This window comes from Protopterus annectens, chromosome 10.part0, assembly GCF_019279795.1.
Source record: "Protopterus annectens isolate FY-2018-M chromosome 10.part0, PAN1.0, whole genome shotgun sequence".
NCBI lineage: Eukaryota > Metazoa > Chordata > Ceratodontiformes > Protopteridae > Protopterus > Protopterus annectens.
In genome coordinates this window covers 574,762,124-574,780,159 of record NC_056744.1, presented here as the reverse complement: position 1 = coordinate 574,780,159, position 18,036 = coordinate 574,762,124, and the positions used below count along the sequence as shown (strand labels likewise).

At 37.1% G+C, this 18,036-nt stretch overlaps 1 protein-coding gene across 2 annotated transcripts in view; it reads right to left on the bottom strand.

Moving 5' to 3' along the window:
- Window positions 1-6,048: 6,048 nt before the first annotated feature.
- The window catches only part of HYI (hydroxypyruvate isomerase (putative)), a 530,872-nt gene continuing 518,884 nt past the window's right edge, over window positions 6,049-18,036 (bottom strand). For both annotated transcript variants that reach the window (XM_044085419.1, XM_044085418.1), the window contains one exon: window positions 6,049-10,975. In XM_044085419.1, coding sequence (XP_043941354.1) covers window positions 10,908-10,975 — 68 coding nt within the window. In that variant the 3' untranslated portion in view covers window positions 6,049-10,907. The remainder of the gene's footprint in view (window positions 10,976-18,036) is intronic.

The following is an 18,036-nucleotide window of genomic DNA, read 5'->3' as shown; positions in this document are numbered from 1 at the left end:
ATAAAGACCAACATATGTAAACTACAAACTCCTAACTCTAACCTGGTTTTATAAAAGGTACATCATGCCTATTACATCTGGTCAGTTCCTTTGAAAGGTTCTCTGAAGCCCTACATGATAGTCTGATACACCACACTGCTTACCTTGATTTTGCCAAGGTCTCTGACACCATCCCCTCATACTGGTACCATAGGTAAACTCCACAAGCTCAACATTAACCTACATATATGTTAAATAGCCAAACTGGTTGAGCAGAACTCTCATTGGTGATGGTGGAGTATACTTTTTCTAGTCAGGGTAGCATCACCATTCGAGTGCCACAGAACGCTGTCTTTGGACAATGACTCAACAGCATCTACTTCACAGACTTGAAAGAAAATATCAAGGTTCTGGGGCCAAACAAGTTCACTGATGAGCATAACTAGGTACAATTGTCAAATCCCCATTAGACACCCAGATACTTCAGCAGGGCCTCATTCAAATGAACACTAGATGAAACAGTCACAGGCCTATCTGATACCCAAAGATTCATTTCAGTTTACTTTGGGAAAGGCACCACCCCCTTCTCTTCTAACACTAATAGGAGCCTTCTTAAAATGGACAAAAATAAATGTGACTTATGTACCTACATTGATAACAATTCCTCTTTTGATCACCATGTCTTGGTTATAGTCAGGAAGTCCTCCTACCTTGTCCAGTTGATCAACAGAGGCATTTGTTTTAGATACCAAATCAGTCCTGATTACATTATATTCCTTATTTATTATACCTGTCTTAGAATAAAACTCCCATTTTTGAATGCACTTACTAAGCACCTTTAGCAACTGGAAAGACAACAGATTTTTAACCACAGATTTCTAGACAATGCAACCTAATTACCCCCAAATGCTTGAAGACCATCTCTCTACTCTGAAATAAAAGCAAAATACAAGAAACAATGCAAGTATGCAAATCTTAAATGAATAATTCCAAAACAGTCATACAACACTGGCAGTCACAGAGTACTGGCAGCTCCCAAACTATATAAAATTATTTTCTGCATCCCTTAAATTAAAAAAAAAAATGTTACTTCAGCTCCTACCACAAATCAGTTAGATTTCACCCCTTTGTAGTCAGGAAATGAAAAATTATTATTTATTGTTTCTATTTCTAATCAATAACATTTAAAACTCCAAGAAAGAAAAACAACTTTAAAACAATTTTACAGTTAAAAACAAACTACAATAAAATATGTGCAAAAGACAAGAAACATGGAAAGTAAGAAAACCTTAAATGAATAATTTCCAAACAGTCACACAAAATTGGCAGTAAGAGGGAATTCCCAAAGATTAACCTTTTCATTTTTTCTTACTTTAGTAGCAATCACAGGGCAGTGACAGCTTCCAAAGACTGAACATTTTCCTACTCTCCCAGTAACTATTTCAGACCATGACCCAATAACAGCTAAGATAAAAATGCAGGGTAATGAAGTAAAAATAAGACACTGGCACTTTCCCAACTATCTGCTAAAGAGAGAATTTAAGGAATGGGTAGTGGGAATTACTTGATAGTTATTAGGGAAAATAGAAATTTCTTCAGAAGTTATAGCTAGTGAGTGGAATAAAATGAAAATTGGTTTAAAAATAGGGTAGGAATAAAAGAAACAGGATTAAAAAGTAACGTGAATTATTTAGAGAGGCTGACAAAGGTTAAAGTATTGCAGAATACAGGGAATCTCATAGAACAAGAAGAGGCACAACTGCAGAGTGCTAAAGACAAAACAAGGGACTATCTGGATAACATGCATGAGTTTAGAAAGATAGTTGTTAAGCAACTGCTTTTGAGAATAACTCCAGAGCACAACTATTAGCATGATGACTTAGGCAAAAGAAAATAGAAGGGGTTGTTGCCCAACATAAGGATCTTATAACAAGAAAAATAATCAGAGATCCTACAGAGGGATTACAGATATTTCAGAAAGATAAATAAAGCAGAGGAATGTGGAAATCAAGAAAAAGCACAAATGGAAATATTTATGTAAGACTTCAGTATGCCAAGGTTATTATTATTGGTAGATGAGGCTCAAGAATTAACCCTTCAGATAGAAGGCGATAACAGAAAAATGGTGATGTACAATTAATCTGCAGCAAAGACTCTAGGAATAGATGGTATTCTTGTAGAGGTTTGGAACCTAGGAGGGAAGAGTGATACAGATCTGGAAGGTTTTGTTTTAATAGTATTTTAAAAGGAGGGGATGCACTAACATTGAAAGAAAGCTGTGGAGGCTGTAACACCTAAAGACAGTACAGATCCATCAGTCTCAACTTCATATAAGCCCATTTCAATTTTAAACCATGATTAGCACCTTCATGACCCTGTTTAAGCACAACCTGGATGGGAAACTGTAAATGGTTTCCGGGGATTGCCCCGGCTTCTTTCCTGTACATGGGTAGTCCTTGCTAGAAAAACCTTGGGCATATACAATATCTCTCATCTAGTATATACTGGGATTTGATGCCTAGGCTTGTAAAGACCCTCTGGTCAATAGCCTAGTAACATCCTATGAACTTATGTGTTTATGTCTACAATAGCTAAAAGGATGGGAAAGGTGTTGCCAACATTTATAGATAAAAATCAGCTTAGTTTTGTGGAGGAGATGCAAATATTTGACATTAGTAGTAAAATGACAATCCAGTGGGAAGCAGAATGTAAGAAAATACTTCTGTTGTTGGTGGGTCTCGATGCATAGAAAGCTGGGATTTTATAAGTAGGGTAATGGAAGCATTTGCATTCCCTGATACATTAATAAAGTTAATTAGGAGGATATATGAGGGATCAGAGGCAAAAATTAAAGTGGGATGGTTTTTCTCTGATAGGTTGTGTCTGCATAGAGGAACCAAGCAAGGGTGTCCTCTTCCCCTTTGTTATTTATATTATATTTAGAGCCACTGGCAAAGAAAATAAGGGATGTAGAAGTTCAGGAATAAAACTGGTATGGTAATGAAGAAAAGATGGCTTTATTTGCAGACAATATTGTTTTGTACTTAAAATCAGAAAAGGACATCTTAGTGTTCTGGAATATTCAGAGACAGTTTCAGTTTTTTGGGGGGAGTATATAAAATTAATGAAGACAAAACAAAGTTATATCTGTAAAGTATGTACCCCAACATGAATTGGTTCAGCAATACCCATATTAAGGGGGCGCAGTAAAATTAAGTATTCAGGAGTATGGGTTAAAAAAGGATTCTGTTGTGCTGGATAAGGATATGTGGGAAGAGACTAAACAAAAGATTATACAAAAACTGAAAAACTGGTAACTCGTGTTTATGCATATGCACATTAAGATGCAAGCAGTGAAAACATTTTAGTCCCTTTAGTTTTATATACAGGTTAGGCATATTTTTAACATCCAGAGAAGGTACAGACAGTAATGAAAAAAGAGTTGAAGGATTTTATCTGGGAGGGGAGGAGGACAAGGTCAAGTGGAATAAGTTGATCTTTCCATTAGAACAATGTGCTTTACAATTATCTGATTTGAAGGGATGTTTAAGGGCACAGTTAAGGCTCATATAAATAACAGAAGCAGAAAGCTAATTCAAGATGGAACAGGATGATGACGAAATGGGGAATTCAAGAAATAAGGAGAGTGGGATTTTGGATGCAGATCTTTAAGCAGAACAACAATCATATAGAATATTATACTCAAAGTAGCAGAAAGTATTCTAAGAACTAAGCCAACACGAGAAAGGAGGTTCTGTCAGTAGGGATGACTGCAATTAGGATTACAGAGAAAGTAGGGATGACTGCAATTAGGATTACAGAGAATAGGCAAGATGGTGCCTGAGTTTATTGGAGAAAACTGGCAAAGGTACAAAGGTATTGGGAACCAATAACTACGGAGAGAAAGGTAATAGAATGACAAGAAGCCAAGAAGACATTCAGACTACTTTACCTATCTGTGCTTGATATCAGAGTATAAAAGGATAGGGGAAGCCTAAGTGAAAGACCTTTTCTGGTAGAGGTTTTAGTTGAATCTAGAACAGAAGCTATTAAAAAGGAATAATTAGTAGAACATATAAAATAGTGCATTATAACTATGGGAATCAATCTGAGGAGGTTAGGAAAGATTGGTAAGAGACTGGATAAGCAATTCACAAGGAAACAATGGGAGGATTTATGCATGCCTCCTAAATTTGCAACAGTCTAGAAGATTTAGGATTTTTGCTTGGAAGTGTTTGCATAGGTATTTTGTACCTCAAGCAGACTCCAAAGATGTATTTTCCCTCAGGTAGATGCAAATGATGGCAGTATGATGGGGAGGAAAGAAGTAACTGGGAACATATGTTTTGGGAGTGTAATGAGTTGGCAGACTTTAAAAATTCCCTAGAGAAATATTGGGTGAGGTAATGGGTGTAACCAAGGAAATATATATTTTTTTTAAGCTGGGATACAGGATCTGAATTTTCTAGACATAGTAAGGCCTCAGTTTAATTCTGTTGGCAGTCAAAAAAAGCATTTACTAGAAAATGGAAATCATAGCCCAAACCAGCTGTATTTGAAGTAGTGAATATTGTAACAGAGATAAAAAGAACTGGAAGGGTGATCTTTGGAAAAGAGTAGGAGCAAATTATATAGAAAAAAATGGAAATTGTCTTAACAATATGTGCAAAATAACGTTTTGGAGGAGACATGAGATTTAAAGAAAGACAGGAAATAATCAATTTACATAATGCTGGATTGATAATTGTAAAATAATGAAAATTAAAATTAATTATAATTATAATTAATTATAATGAAGTAAAAATTGTAGAATGCATGTGATGTATAATGCTTGTAACAAAACTTTGTTTTCTTTTATATAAATGTAAGTTTGTCTGTGTCTTAAGTGATAATTCTGTACATGAATTAAAAAAAATTCTGCTCTGCTTGCTTAAAAAAAATGTTAATTCTCAGCTCCATCTATAGATCAGCTAGATTTAATGCCTTTGCAGCAAGAGAAACAAAGTCAAATCTTTGTTAAATGGTCACAGCAAAAAAACAGATAGAAATAAAAATCCAAGAAAAATGTAAATTAAAACAAATTTAAGGTAAAACAATTTGCAGTGGAATAAGAACAAAAGACGAGAAACAGTGCAAATATGCATTGCTCACAAAACCTTAAATAACTTTGTCTTTTTTTTTTTTGCATGGGGACCCTTAATTCCCTGACATACCCAAAACTTACATATAGCAACTCCATGGTTACACCAATATGAAGAAAAGAAAAATCTCCCAAATAAATTAAATAATCACTGCTGGCATACACTTACAAATTACACTGTGACTTCCTATGGAAAACAGTGATCTGCAGTTCAGTGTGGCAAGTTGTGTAGGACCCAAGAAAATATAGGATATCTTGTCTTACAGTATCTCTACATACAGCAGTCTCCCACAGACAAGGCTGTTGCTTCAGATCTGTTTTTTTTTTTAATGCTATCTTAGGTCAAAAGATCAAAGTTTCTGTATCAGCTCCAGTGGCATAAAAGGTAGAAGCCCAGACTAAGGCTCAGGTGACCTACTGGCTTGAGCACCTGATGGAGCTCACAAGGGAGGATAGGCATGCCTATCCTGACAGGGGGTCCAGGATCATCCAGTGTAACAATCTCTTGGATGACAGGCAGCACTATAAGAGCTGGTCCGGGGGGGGTGGGCATTCAGCCACTAAGCCATTTCAGCAGGAGCTATAGTCACAGTTGCATTGTGGTCCTTGTGGTGATGTGGATCATCCATAGGCCTAATAAAATATGTCGTCACTGCCAGTGAACAACTGAGGGACAAACCAAAGCTGAGGCTGCCTGCATTACCACCTCCCCCAGCCAACTCTTGGCCTCAATACGGAATATACTGAACACAGACCAAATAGACTGATAGAGAGGTTTAATTGCTAGCAGGTAGAGTATGAATAGTTACAATGTGTGGTTTAATCATCCAGAATTTGACTCCTTACCAATTCAGAAAGTTCTTCTCTAACAGAAGGCGGATAAACAATCCTTTTTGTAACATGGCATCAGAAAAAGCAAAATGGACATATTCAAAGTCTCTTAACAGTTCCAAAAATTCTCTTGGCTACATTTTTATTTCTGTAAAACTCAAGGCTATAGGTAGATTAGTCTGACAGACCACAACAGCACTTAACATGTACAGCAAGTTACTTGTATTTGAGTAAGTTCATGAAGTGGAGGGTAAAGATTTTAATTTACTTGGATGCAAACTGTCAGGGACACAAGTTAACAATCAAAGTTCTCCAAGTGAAGAAAATAAACAATTTTCCCAATCGTCTCCTGGTTCAAATCAAAATATTACACTAACATCCAAAAAAAATTGGCTGTTTACTATTACTGCAAGAACAGCTGCAATTAATTGCATGCATATCAACTGTTGCTTTCACATTGAAGAACCAGTGCCTGCAATCATCAGAAGAGCCTTTTTTAAGAGCATCAACTGCAAAACGTGTAGAAGCACTTATGTTTCAGTTGTACTGACTATAAGCCATGGCATCACTGCAGCCGTGCAAAACAAACAAAAAATAAAACGAAATCTGATTTTAAAAACTGTACAGGTGTTGAAAATAATATATATGGTAAATGTACAATAAAGAGTGCATAATTGTTATTTATTTTTTGTTCAACTAGGTAAATTAATTAATCTTTCACAAACCCCTTTCAATCAGAACTTCAGCAAGAAAATGCAATGCGTGTAGAGTCCTGCTACAGTCAAAGGTGGAAACAGTGTTATTGTGCATTAAGTTAAGAGGACATTGCTGTTGATTTGGTTGCACACTAGGTACTGTGTTACACTCTTAAGAAAAGGGAGAAGATGAGTTTTGCTTTTCTTTTCAACCTTTTCTTTATTCTGCAAGTCAGAATTCACATCTCAGAGTTCATATCTGTAGAAACTGGGGTTGTGGGGGATTGTTCCCCCTACTCGTGTGGCAGAGCTCTTGCTTTCCTGTGAAAAAGAAGCGATTTGGCGGTTCTTTTTAAAGTCTTTTGTGCATTTTCTTTTGATATTCCCTTCTCCCAGTACTGCAAAGCCTTAAGATGTAGCTTCCTCACTTGCCCATCGGTTGGGCCTCCTGACTCCTTGGGAAGTTGATCTCAATGGTACTTATCATTAAGCCCACAAACTGAAGTATCTGATGGGGAGCAGCTGGCTTGGAGCCTGGGAACAGTCATACTTGCATCTCCTTGTCAGTTACCGTAGCTGAGAAGGCAGCTAGTACAACAATGTCAAGACACTGTTGCTGCGCCCTGCATTAAACCTGAGATGTTCTGTGAGGCTCCTGATCTCCACTGGAGGTCAACCAGGTTTAGTATTTTCCTCTCTCCCCCCATAGGATAGGGCAGCCAGCCAGCCAGCCCTCAGCTGCTTCTTTATTACCCCCTTGGCTAGTTCTACTGGCAGCCAGAGTCTGATCCCAAATTCAGGTTACCAGCATATATGGGGGGGGGGGCAGTTTAGAGCACTGGTTAAGAAGTGGGAAGAAACCACAACATTCATAAAAAAAAAAAAAATGTAAAAAATGGGAAAATACATGTAAACTGCACAAAAGCAGTACTCTGAGCATCTAGTCTGATGCTTAGGATCCTAGTACTGTAAGGTGGAGCTGTTAACTAATGAGTCACAATGCGGAAGGAATGAGGCATAAATGATTCGAAAAGGAAGCAGCTTTAGATTCAAATCAGCAATCTGCTTTCATCCACCATTGTGGAGAATTTTACTTCAAAACATGTTCTTGGTCTAAAAACATTGGGAACATCCAATATTTGGAGTATGCAACTTGTTAACTATAATATAATAATTTGTTACATGCAAACCAGTGACATTGTTGGTGTTTAAGTCTCAGTCAATCATTTGTAACATATACAAAGTGAAGGTATTTAATTAATCTAAACATTTCTCACTTTGGTGTTACCTGACTAAATGAACCGGTTTTGTGAACTGGCACTTGAAAGTTTTTATAACTTGGCTCATGGTTGTGCAACTTCATAATTGGTTTCCTTAGTTAAGGGGGTACAAGGACACAGCACACACCTGTATGCATATCTGTGATCTCCAGAATCTCTTTTTTAGGGGTTTGGAAAGGGAAATGGATCACTGGATGGGATGGCTACAAAGGAAGGATTACAGCAGCTAATGGCAAGTCTCCAATGTCAGAAGTATATATTTGGGGCTACAACAGACTAAGTGGGATCTGTGGCAGAGACCAGATGTACTGTCTATACATGCCTGCATATCTGCAAGTGTATACTTACTGTGTTCATAAATGAATACATAGACAACAGGAAGCAATACATCACAACTGCTAACACAGTTGTTGTGCCAGAACACCTCATAAATCTCCTCTCTACCCGTAATTAGGATGCCACTAATCCAAATTCTGGAACTGGCTGATAGCCCTGGCCAGAGGGTTAAACCAAAACATCTATATGGATGAGTAAGTGATTATGGAAGGGCACTAAGGCATTCCTGACATGACATAAAATGCATATCAAGTTGAAAAACAAATAGAAAATGCTTTAAAATGGAAAATGACTTTTTACTGGATCAGAAAAGGAGTGATTCACTTTAGCTTTTCAACAGCTAGATGCCACACTGCTAGCAGACCCATGAAAAATCTATTTACTTTCATTTTTTGAAAACAAAGTCAGAACCATTTCAGAAGATACTAGAGACAACAAAGCACAGGGATATGGACTGCTTGCCTAGAAGTCTGAGCCATCAGGTCTTGAACACAATAAATACAGGTGTTTCAACACCAGCGGCCAACATTAGAGTCCTGTTCCTTGGCTGGTTCCAACAGATCTTATTTGTATACCAAAACTGATGATGTGCAAAAGAAACTAAAAATCTTAGTTTCATCACCAAAGCAAAAGGTATGGAGGTCTGAAGATCAAATTCAAAGACGTGTTTGCTGTAGAATGACTAATTTTCATGCCAGAGGCTCTCATTTCAGCAGTTCCAGAAATTCAGGATAAGCCACAAGCAGTGGTGTCAAAGAAGAAGCTTGCTTCCACTTAGAATTAAATCACAAAAACCTAACAAAGAAAACAGTACACAAAGTTCAGAAGTTTCAGCTGTTGGTGGAAAATTTGTGCATTTCATTACTTATTAGAACCGCAGCAAAACAATTAGAGCAATTAAAACAACCAGGTGCAGTGCAAAAAAAAATGAATCATGCTTCCTAAAGAGACAGCTGGGACAAGCTGGACACCTGTGAATATGAAATGAAAAGAAAAAAAAATGTTGAACATTTATACAGTAGCACACATTTCTATGTGATTTTGCCAGCCTGTTCCTCCTCACATTGTCCTCTTTCACTACACACCATTTTCCATAAGTCTTTGTGAAATGGTGGGTTGTACCACTTTATGCAAGGCACATTGTGCCTTAAGACCCTGACAGTATGTGTATCATATACGTAATGATGCATGCTTGTAAACTACAGCTGTAACTTTTTAAAGTAAATGTTGCATAAAGGGTCATCCATTACCCTGCATCACTGCACTGAGAATATGTTTATGTTGCACTAAACATTTCAAGGCAACAGCAGACCTGTTCTACTCAAGCCATGCTTCTTCATAAATCCCAGGCTTTAACTTTACTGTTATTTACACTAATATGTGTATGTTAAAGACCGATAAGGAAGAGAAACCATGAAATGTGAATTACTGTTATGACTGGGCTCCAAAGTAAGAATGCACCAAGTGCAACAGGTTTTTCTCAAATGATGCTGTGCTGGGCCTTCCAAATTTTCAGGTCAGGTCTATACAAAACTAAAAGTGATGTCTACTTTTGATGTTCCAAAACAAAACACAAAAAATATTCATTTAAAATCTGGAAGTTAGGCAGTACATTAAAAAAAAAATAATAAAAGGATTAGGCTACAAAAAATGGTAGAAGAAAAATGTTAAGAACGGTAACTTCAGACTGAGGTCTCCTAAAAAATCATAAATGCTAACAAAGCTAGACTTTTCTCAGTTTTTCATGATTATCCTGGATTAAAACATCAGTATAATTAATTGTCCTCATTTCTGGGCCACATTCGGTCTTCCAGTGTTATACTACATGTTCTTTTAAGAAAAAAAAATCTGTTTTATTATGAATGCACATTTTGTTGACTGAGTTAAGCCTACCAGGCATGTATTTGCTAATTTTCAAGAGAGAGAACCAAGGTGGTTATTTGTACAGATGGGTTGCCAGGACACAGGAAACGTTCACCTACAAAAATTAGGGGTATTACAATTAATGCAATCCTTTTAGTTTATTTATTAATGATTATTATTTAATTAATCTATTCTGGGATTACTTAATGTTTATTCATGGTTATTGTGGATAGACACTGAATGCATTTTTACCAACGAACAAAGGTTATAATATAGTGTACTGACAATATCATGATGATAAAGATTAAAGTTACCCTTGCACTGACAACATCTGATGTGCTTAAAAAACACACTTAAAGTGCTTTACATTCTATAAAAAAAAAACAAAAAAAAAACAGGTGATTTGCAATCATTTTCATTTGCATTGCAGAAATACTAGAAGAAAAGGGAAGGTAACACGCTCATTCAGGCTCATACAACTAATTGTGATGTGACATTTAAATCATGATCCACCAGCCAATGGCTCTACAGTCTAACCAGTACAATAAAGGGCACCTGCCTTAAGAAGCTGTTAAGGCAAGTCCAGTAGTTTAAAGACTGCAGACAACTATGTAACCAACATTTAAAACACTTTGTGTCACAAAAAAATGTGAGTGACATAATATGAACTGATTCTACATAATTAAGTCCCTGATGAAAACAAATCAGTAGCATAGCCTAATTTATTTTCCTAGATGAGAAGTGGGTCAAATTCAGCAATCTTTTTTTCCCTTCTGGCAATAATTAAGCATCATTTCCTTTGTGATTCTTCCAGTAAGATCTCAGCCAGCCAAGTCCTCCCACTGTGTCTCCTGTAGGAAAAATATTTCAAAATATGTTAATAATGGAAGTAGTACTTGCATATCATGGTCAAACTAAAGCTGTTAAGATGCAAATTGTCCTTCGCTGAATACAATGTGCAAGCGGTCTACACAGTAAAACTACATTTCCTACATACACAAGCAAGTGAATAAAATGTTTGATTTAGTCTATCTTGCTATACAAGTATTAATAAAAACAGGAAACTCTTTCAACTACTGTATCTTTCATACTTGTCCTGCAGTCTGCTCTGGTCTGCCTGATAGGAAGGCCAAACTCCTCAACCCTAATATACAATAACAATGGTGCACAAAAATGCTTCTGCCAATAAGCTGTCAGTTGCTCACCATGACCTATACCCTCCTGCATGTGATGTGAATGATGCTGCTATGATCTCCACAAGAGGGCGATGTCTTTCAGGTGTCCAACCTTCACGGTGATCAGAGGTTAGCTCTTTTGACTTATTAACAAATCTCAGATTGCTATAAAAGATTTATAACCTGTCTTTGTGGCAAGGGCCATGGGAAAAAGATCTACATCCTTTTAATTGTACAAAACTGTGCACACGCACACACACACACACACACACACACACACACACACACACACACACACACACACACACACACACACACACACACACACACACACACACACACACACACACACACACACACACACACACACAAACACACACAAACACACACACACACACACACACACTAGATGGAACTACTAGTTTCACAACCACAACTTTTGGGGACTGATAAAGGCAGTGAGGGAAGAAAATGCAGCAACATGCAAGCACAACCATGTTTACTTATTTATTTATGCTTTTGCTGTACTGATTAGTCCCACTAAGCTAGTGGCTTCTCTTCAGTGGACACCGCAGGTGGTATTTATACTGCAAGGGGAAATATGGCCAAAGCATCTAGAAACTTCCCTTACATTTTGGAGGAGATGGAGTGAAGCACTCTCTGGCACTGCTAAGCAGCTCTGGAGGGCTGGTGCTGCAGTTCCAGGGATCCCATGTTGAAGGAGATTGCATAAGAGCTGGAGAGAGTGGCAGGAGAAAACTAACTGAAGGAAGAAGGAGATGAATTAACTTCTACAGAGCTGGAAAAATGGAGGACTGGTGACACAAGTACTGATAAATTTCATGAACAAGGCAGTGCCACAGGAAGGAGAAGAAGATAGTTGGAGTGACATGATGGAGAGCTTGAGAGACTGGAAACACAAACAGTGGCCGGTAAAGAGAAAATAATGGAGGTATTCTTAGCTGGTGGAGTAGCCAGTCTTCAGGGTTTACCTCTGCAACAGGGTTTTTTGGTAAGAGAAAGAAGTCGTTATGCAGCTGCCGCAAGCAAGGAAGAAAGAAAGACTGGAAGAAGGTATTGAGTGAAGACAAACTGTTGCAGTTTCTCAACAGCCACAGAGAAGATGACCAGTGGTAAGAATAAAAAGTAAAAGTAACAGCGGTTTGAACAGGTATGGTATTATGGAGAGTATTATTTTGCCACTAAGATTTAACATTAAAGACATAAGAGCATTTACCATTTGGGAGCTGAACTTTTTTATGAAGCGACATTTGAAAGATTTAACTTGCTGGAACGATTTATGACAGAGACTGAAGAAAGGAATTCAGAAGCACCATGTAAAGACTATTTCAGTGCTTGGGAATACAACCAGGGCTGGCCTTAGCTGAAATGGTGCTCTAGGCAAAGTAGTGCTCTGGCGCCCCTTAATCCCCACCCATGCCATACTCATGATACACCCCAATTTGAGCCACACCCACAGAAAGGTCACTTCAGTTTTTTAAATGTATGAAAGTCAGCTTCTGCTGTAACAGGTTTTGCATTACCAAGCATTTTCCGAAAGTTATCTTCTTCTTTTGGCTGCTCCCGTTAGGGGTCGCCACAGCAGATCAACTGTTTCCATTTCTTCCTGTACGAATTTTCCGAAAGTTATGAACTCCAAAATTAATGCCAGAGTTTATCTGATGAGTAATAAGATCCAAAATCAGAGCCAGCTGACACACACACACACACACACACACACACACACACACACACACACACACACACACACACACACACAAAAACACAGACACACACTGACATAATGCAGTCCTAGCAGGTGCCCAAAGCTGTACCATCATCTGGCAGGTACCATACAGACACACACTGACATAATGCAGTCCTAGCAGGTGCCCAAAGCTGTACCATCATCTGGCAGGTACCATACAGACACACACTGACATAATGCAGTCCTAACAGGTGCCCAAAGCTGTACCATCATCTGGCAGGTACCATACAGACACACACTGACATAATGCAGTCCTAGCAGGTGCCCAAAGCTGTACCATCATCTGGCAGGTACCATTCAGCCAGGCACCTGAGCCTTTGTCCTTTTGATTACAGGACATTTATTGAAGAATGTTTTGATGGTTACATTTCACAGCCCCTCTGGAATGACAAAAAACAAAGGGAGACCCATTTACATTTTTCTACTCACTTTGAATGCTATTTCTTTAAATGAATCACTAGTTTTTCAGCAAAACTCAGTTATGCTTCTATCTACCGGTTTATGCTTCTTGATTGTATTGTCATCATCATTTATTAAATGTAATTCACCGCCTTCTTTTCAAAAGTTGTCAGTTTTAGGAGGGATTAAGAGGGACGGACCAAAATTTGGAGTCAAAATAAGAGACAGTTGAGAGAGAGGTAAATTTAGCAACCACGGATTTGTAATCAACCATAGATTTGCAAGCAGCACTAACATGATCACATTTATAACTAAACTCTGTGACAAGACAAATGAAACACATTCACAGACAACAGCTGAACAAGACACAGGTACATTCACTTAACACAAGAGAAGTAAACACTTACTCCAGATGTTATCTTCTCTGCAACCTTTGTAGTACTACAACAAGTGCACAGGACTGGGCAGTTTTTGTTGTCCTTGCCATTCTATACTGCTGTTGAAATCCAAAAGCACCACCAACAGAAACTAACCCTACACACAGCTGTGCCACATGTCACAGAAGACACACCTGAAACCCTACATTAAGTAGGGAGAAACACAAACACTTGTTTTATACCTGGTCTGTATTACTACTGCAACGGTCTGACTCTGGAAGCAGTCTAACCTAATTGGCTGTTTGTGATTCGCATTACACTAACTTGTGGGAAGTAATCACAACACTTTTTTTCCTAAAAATAGACTCACATCTAGTGCATGGAGCACCTTGAAAACTGGAAGCATCAAACCCTGGCCAAATGCATACTGTAAATAAACACAAGCACAAAAGATCCCAACAACAAATTCCAAAATGAAACCAGGACAGTAGAGAGAGAGAGAGAGACTACAAAACTTTTAATAAATCACCATGAATCAAGCAATGAAAACAATAAAACTGATAAGCGCTTTCATACCATATAACTTGGAATTTCATAAGATCATCTCAACTGCATATACTGTTCAAATAGTTTAATCAATCCAACACTCCATCCTGACTCCATATATCTGCTTTTTGTTTAAAGGTATACTCCCATCGTATGTCATACATCCATAACAAATATCTAAAAAAATTAAAAAAAAAAAGTGTATAAACTTAAACACTGTGAAAATGATAAAATTAATTAAAAAAAAACAAAAAACAATTACAAGTCACCTCAGCCTACCCATCACTACTTTAATTTTGTAAGTAAATATCATTTTTAATAGCTATGTTTCTTCAAAACAGAAATATTCTCACTCCTCTTATCAAAATAGAATGTTTTAACCCTAACAAAAATGATGCAAACCTGGATTACTATTTTCTAAGATGGATGCAAGTGTAGTCATGCCTCTAAACTTCTTGCTTAAGAATTCTGGACAAACACTCCAAATCGGGGAAAGTTTTAAATACTATTCTAATTTATGTAGAATTAATAGCACAACAGGTTTTGAATCAGTGTATCTTCTAGCATTTGTAATTGCAAAGCGAATGCCTGGTATTTTCAACTGATTTAATTTTGTGACGGACAGGATGAAAATAATATAAGGCAAAATCACAGCTGATTTTGTCAAATACTTTCTCTACATAAAGACCAAACATCACCAGGAGCTTTTTTTACATTCTGCATTACCACCATTCTGTTAATTTTGTCATAGGTTTGCCACTCATCCACAAAATCACATTGGTCTACATCTATCAAGTTTGGCAACACCTTTGACATTCACAAAACTAATATAGCTATAAACATGTTATAATTACAGTTAAAACTGAAATGTATCTATATGAAGCTGGCGAATTACTATTTTTCTGCTTATGCTCTGCTTGTCATTTTAACAAAGCTTTTAAAATATTACCTTTCCTAACAGAAAAAAATCAGACCACCATTACCCATTATAATAATCCAAGTGAGAGGGAATTTACAGTAAATGGAGTACAGCAAGGTCAGTTTCAAATGATGAAACCGCAGTCTACAAACTAAACTACAAATAAAGAAATGCAGATATTTCTCTTTGGGACAAATGTTGCTATAGAATATGTATGAGTTACAAAACTTCTTTGACTCACTTTCCTGCTTGTATTAATTATAATATATAATAATTAAATTATATCCCTTGTATAATACAGTACTACTTGTTAGAGTGTGTTTTAAATTTAGTTTTGAACATTTTTTCCAGTAAGGAATGAAACAAAACATACAAACCAATGGCAAAACTGCCCAGTTCAGAACATTTCAACCATAAAGCCACTCAAACTTGTGTTATTACAGTCCAACAGTATCAGTCAACATGCGCAGTCTCTGCAGAAGTAAAAGTCATCTGAATAATTCCACATTAAAGAGATCTGTAACTAATGAAGAGGTTGCTGCTAGCAAACAACTTTATATTTCAGTGTTTCATCTACCAATTCAGTGTCTGCTGCCACTGAAGACTAAATTGCCTACGTTACATGGTAAGCTGGTAATACTGCACTAGGGAATGGATGGCAAACTGAAAACAGGTTCATAGTTACTAGGCATCTCATTCAAAGGAGGGCATACTCAGGACTGCAGCACCCCACCCCCTTAAAATACAACACAGTATCAGCAATCCATCTACATGCTGTGAGAGTAGAACCCACAGCCTTCTGCATCAAATTGCACACATGCTACCTGTTGTGCTACTAACACTGCTTTAAAATACTATACCACAATAGTGATACCATTTGCTAAACAAAACAGTTACACATTGTAAACAGACAGCATGAGCAGCAGTAAACGTGTCTTCCCTTGAAGCTCACAATTCTTTGAAAATGTACCTGAAACTAAATTCCTTGAAAAATGCAGCTTGGTAGTTGAGGAAAAGGTTTCAGGCTTTTGTTTTCTGTAGCTAAGGTACAGGATTTGACATTTGAGCCTAAGCAAATTAAAAACCACTTGCTAACCCTAGTTAGGGCAACACACACTCACACACTCTTACAGCAAGAAATCTGGACAAAGCCAAAAATAAATAAGGGCAGCTTATAAATATTGTTCTCATGAACTTAGAAAATTGCTAGGATAACAGGATTTGTGTTAGTATGCATTTGTCTAAAGGATATAAAGTCTAAAACTTAAATGTCTGTCGTTATTTAGCAACTTCGATCTGTTTTATAAGGAACAGACAAAAATATAGGGCAAAAAATCTGGACATTCTGCAGTAAAAAAAAAAGGAAAAACAAAGCTGGGTTTTGCTTTCATAAAGATAATATTCAGGTCCGATGTATCTTTGAAATCTGCCTGGAAGTTGGCCACCCACATAGGCTGTTGTTTTTAACTTGTGGAATGCAGCGACAAATATAAAATACAGCGTATTTAGTAATTTAAAATAAAGATGAAAACAGAATGTTTTTGCTTGTATGCTGGAGGGTACTTGCTCACCTTCTGGCATTCCACGTCATCACGCTTAGTAGTGGTATGATGTGGCAAAAGTACTTGGCTTAAAAAGCAAATGAGAGAACAGAAACATATGGGAACAAAAAGGAGATAAAAATAAATCACAGAATTTTGTGTGTTTGCTTTTGTGGTCATGTCCCTTGTTGACAAGTTACTAGCTAAAGAAGCACACACAAAAAAGCACCCAAAGACCTAGGATTATGCTAACAGTACTGAAAAGGGAAAATGGGTATGTTCTTGAGAAAGCTTGGCAGAAATCTATTATTATATTCATAAAGTATAAATGTATATGACCTTCTGCCTTCAAGAACACATCAATCAATGTTACAACCTTCAAAGCCTTACAGCAGAAAGGGCGAGAACATCAGATGTGATGGCAAGTAAATATTTTTACAGTCTTAATTTTCCATTAGTTATTTTTTGTGAAAACATGAGCAGAACAATCACTGACCAAGGCCAAACTTCTAAAGCTAGGGGAAACAGAATGCAGATGCAGCTGCCAGTTAAGAAAATAAATATGTTGAATGAGTGAATTGATTAATTAAAAAGAAATATATATGGCCATTTAAACTTAGAGAGTTGTGGCACTTAGCTTCTGCTTTACCTTCCATTTCTATGGGACCCTCTGGATTCCTCTGTTGACCTATATTCACATTTTCTGTTATGACATTCTAGTGTCTCATCAATCTGTCTGAAAAAAAAAGTGTTTCCTGAAATTTTATTGAAATATTCTACTGTTCAGCTGCCTTACATCCCACTTATCTTCTCAAGCCCATACCACCTTCTTGAACTACATAAAGTAATAAATTCCAGTCAAGCCTATACTCACAGCCTTCCTGAACTTGCACAGTTATTAAATATTAAACTGTTCTTTACATACCTAATCCTCCTCTTGTTTATCTCCTCAGCAGCAGCATTTAGTAACCCTCTTCTAAATATTTCAATTAAAATGAATACAAATCAGTTTTGAAGCTTAGATTTTTATGGTGGCCACTAGATAATTCAGTTATAATATGTATTGAAACTCTTGTTCACCACATTTCCAAACATTATATTCTTTCAATAATCCCATTTCCCACATACACACCCATACACACACATCCCTACCTCTCACTTGTCCATTCTTGCTCCACTATGCAACA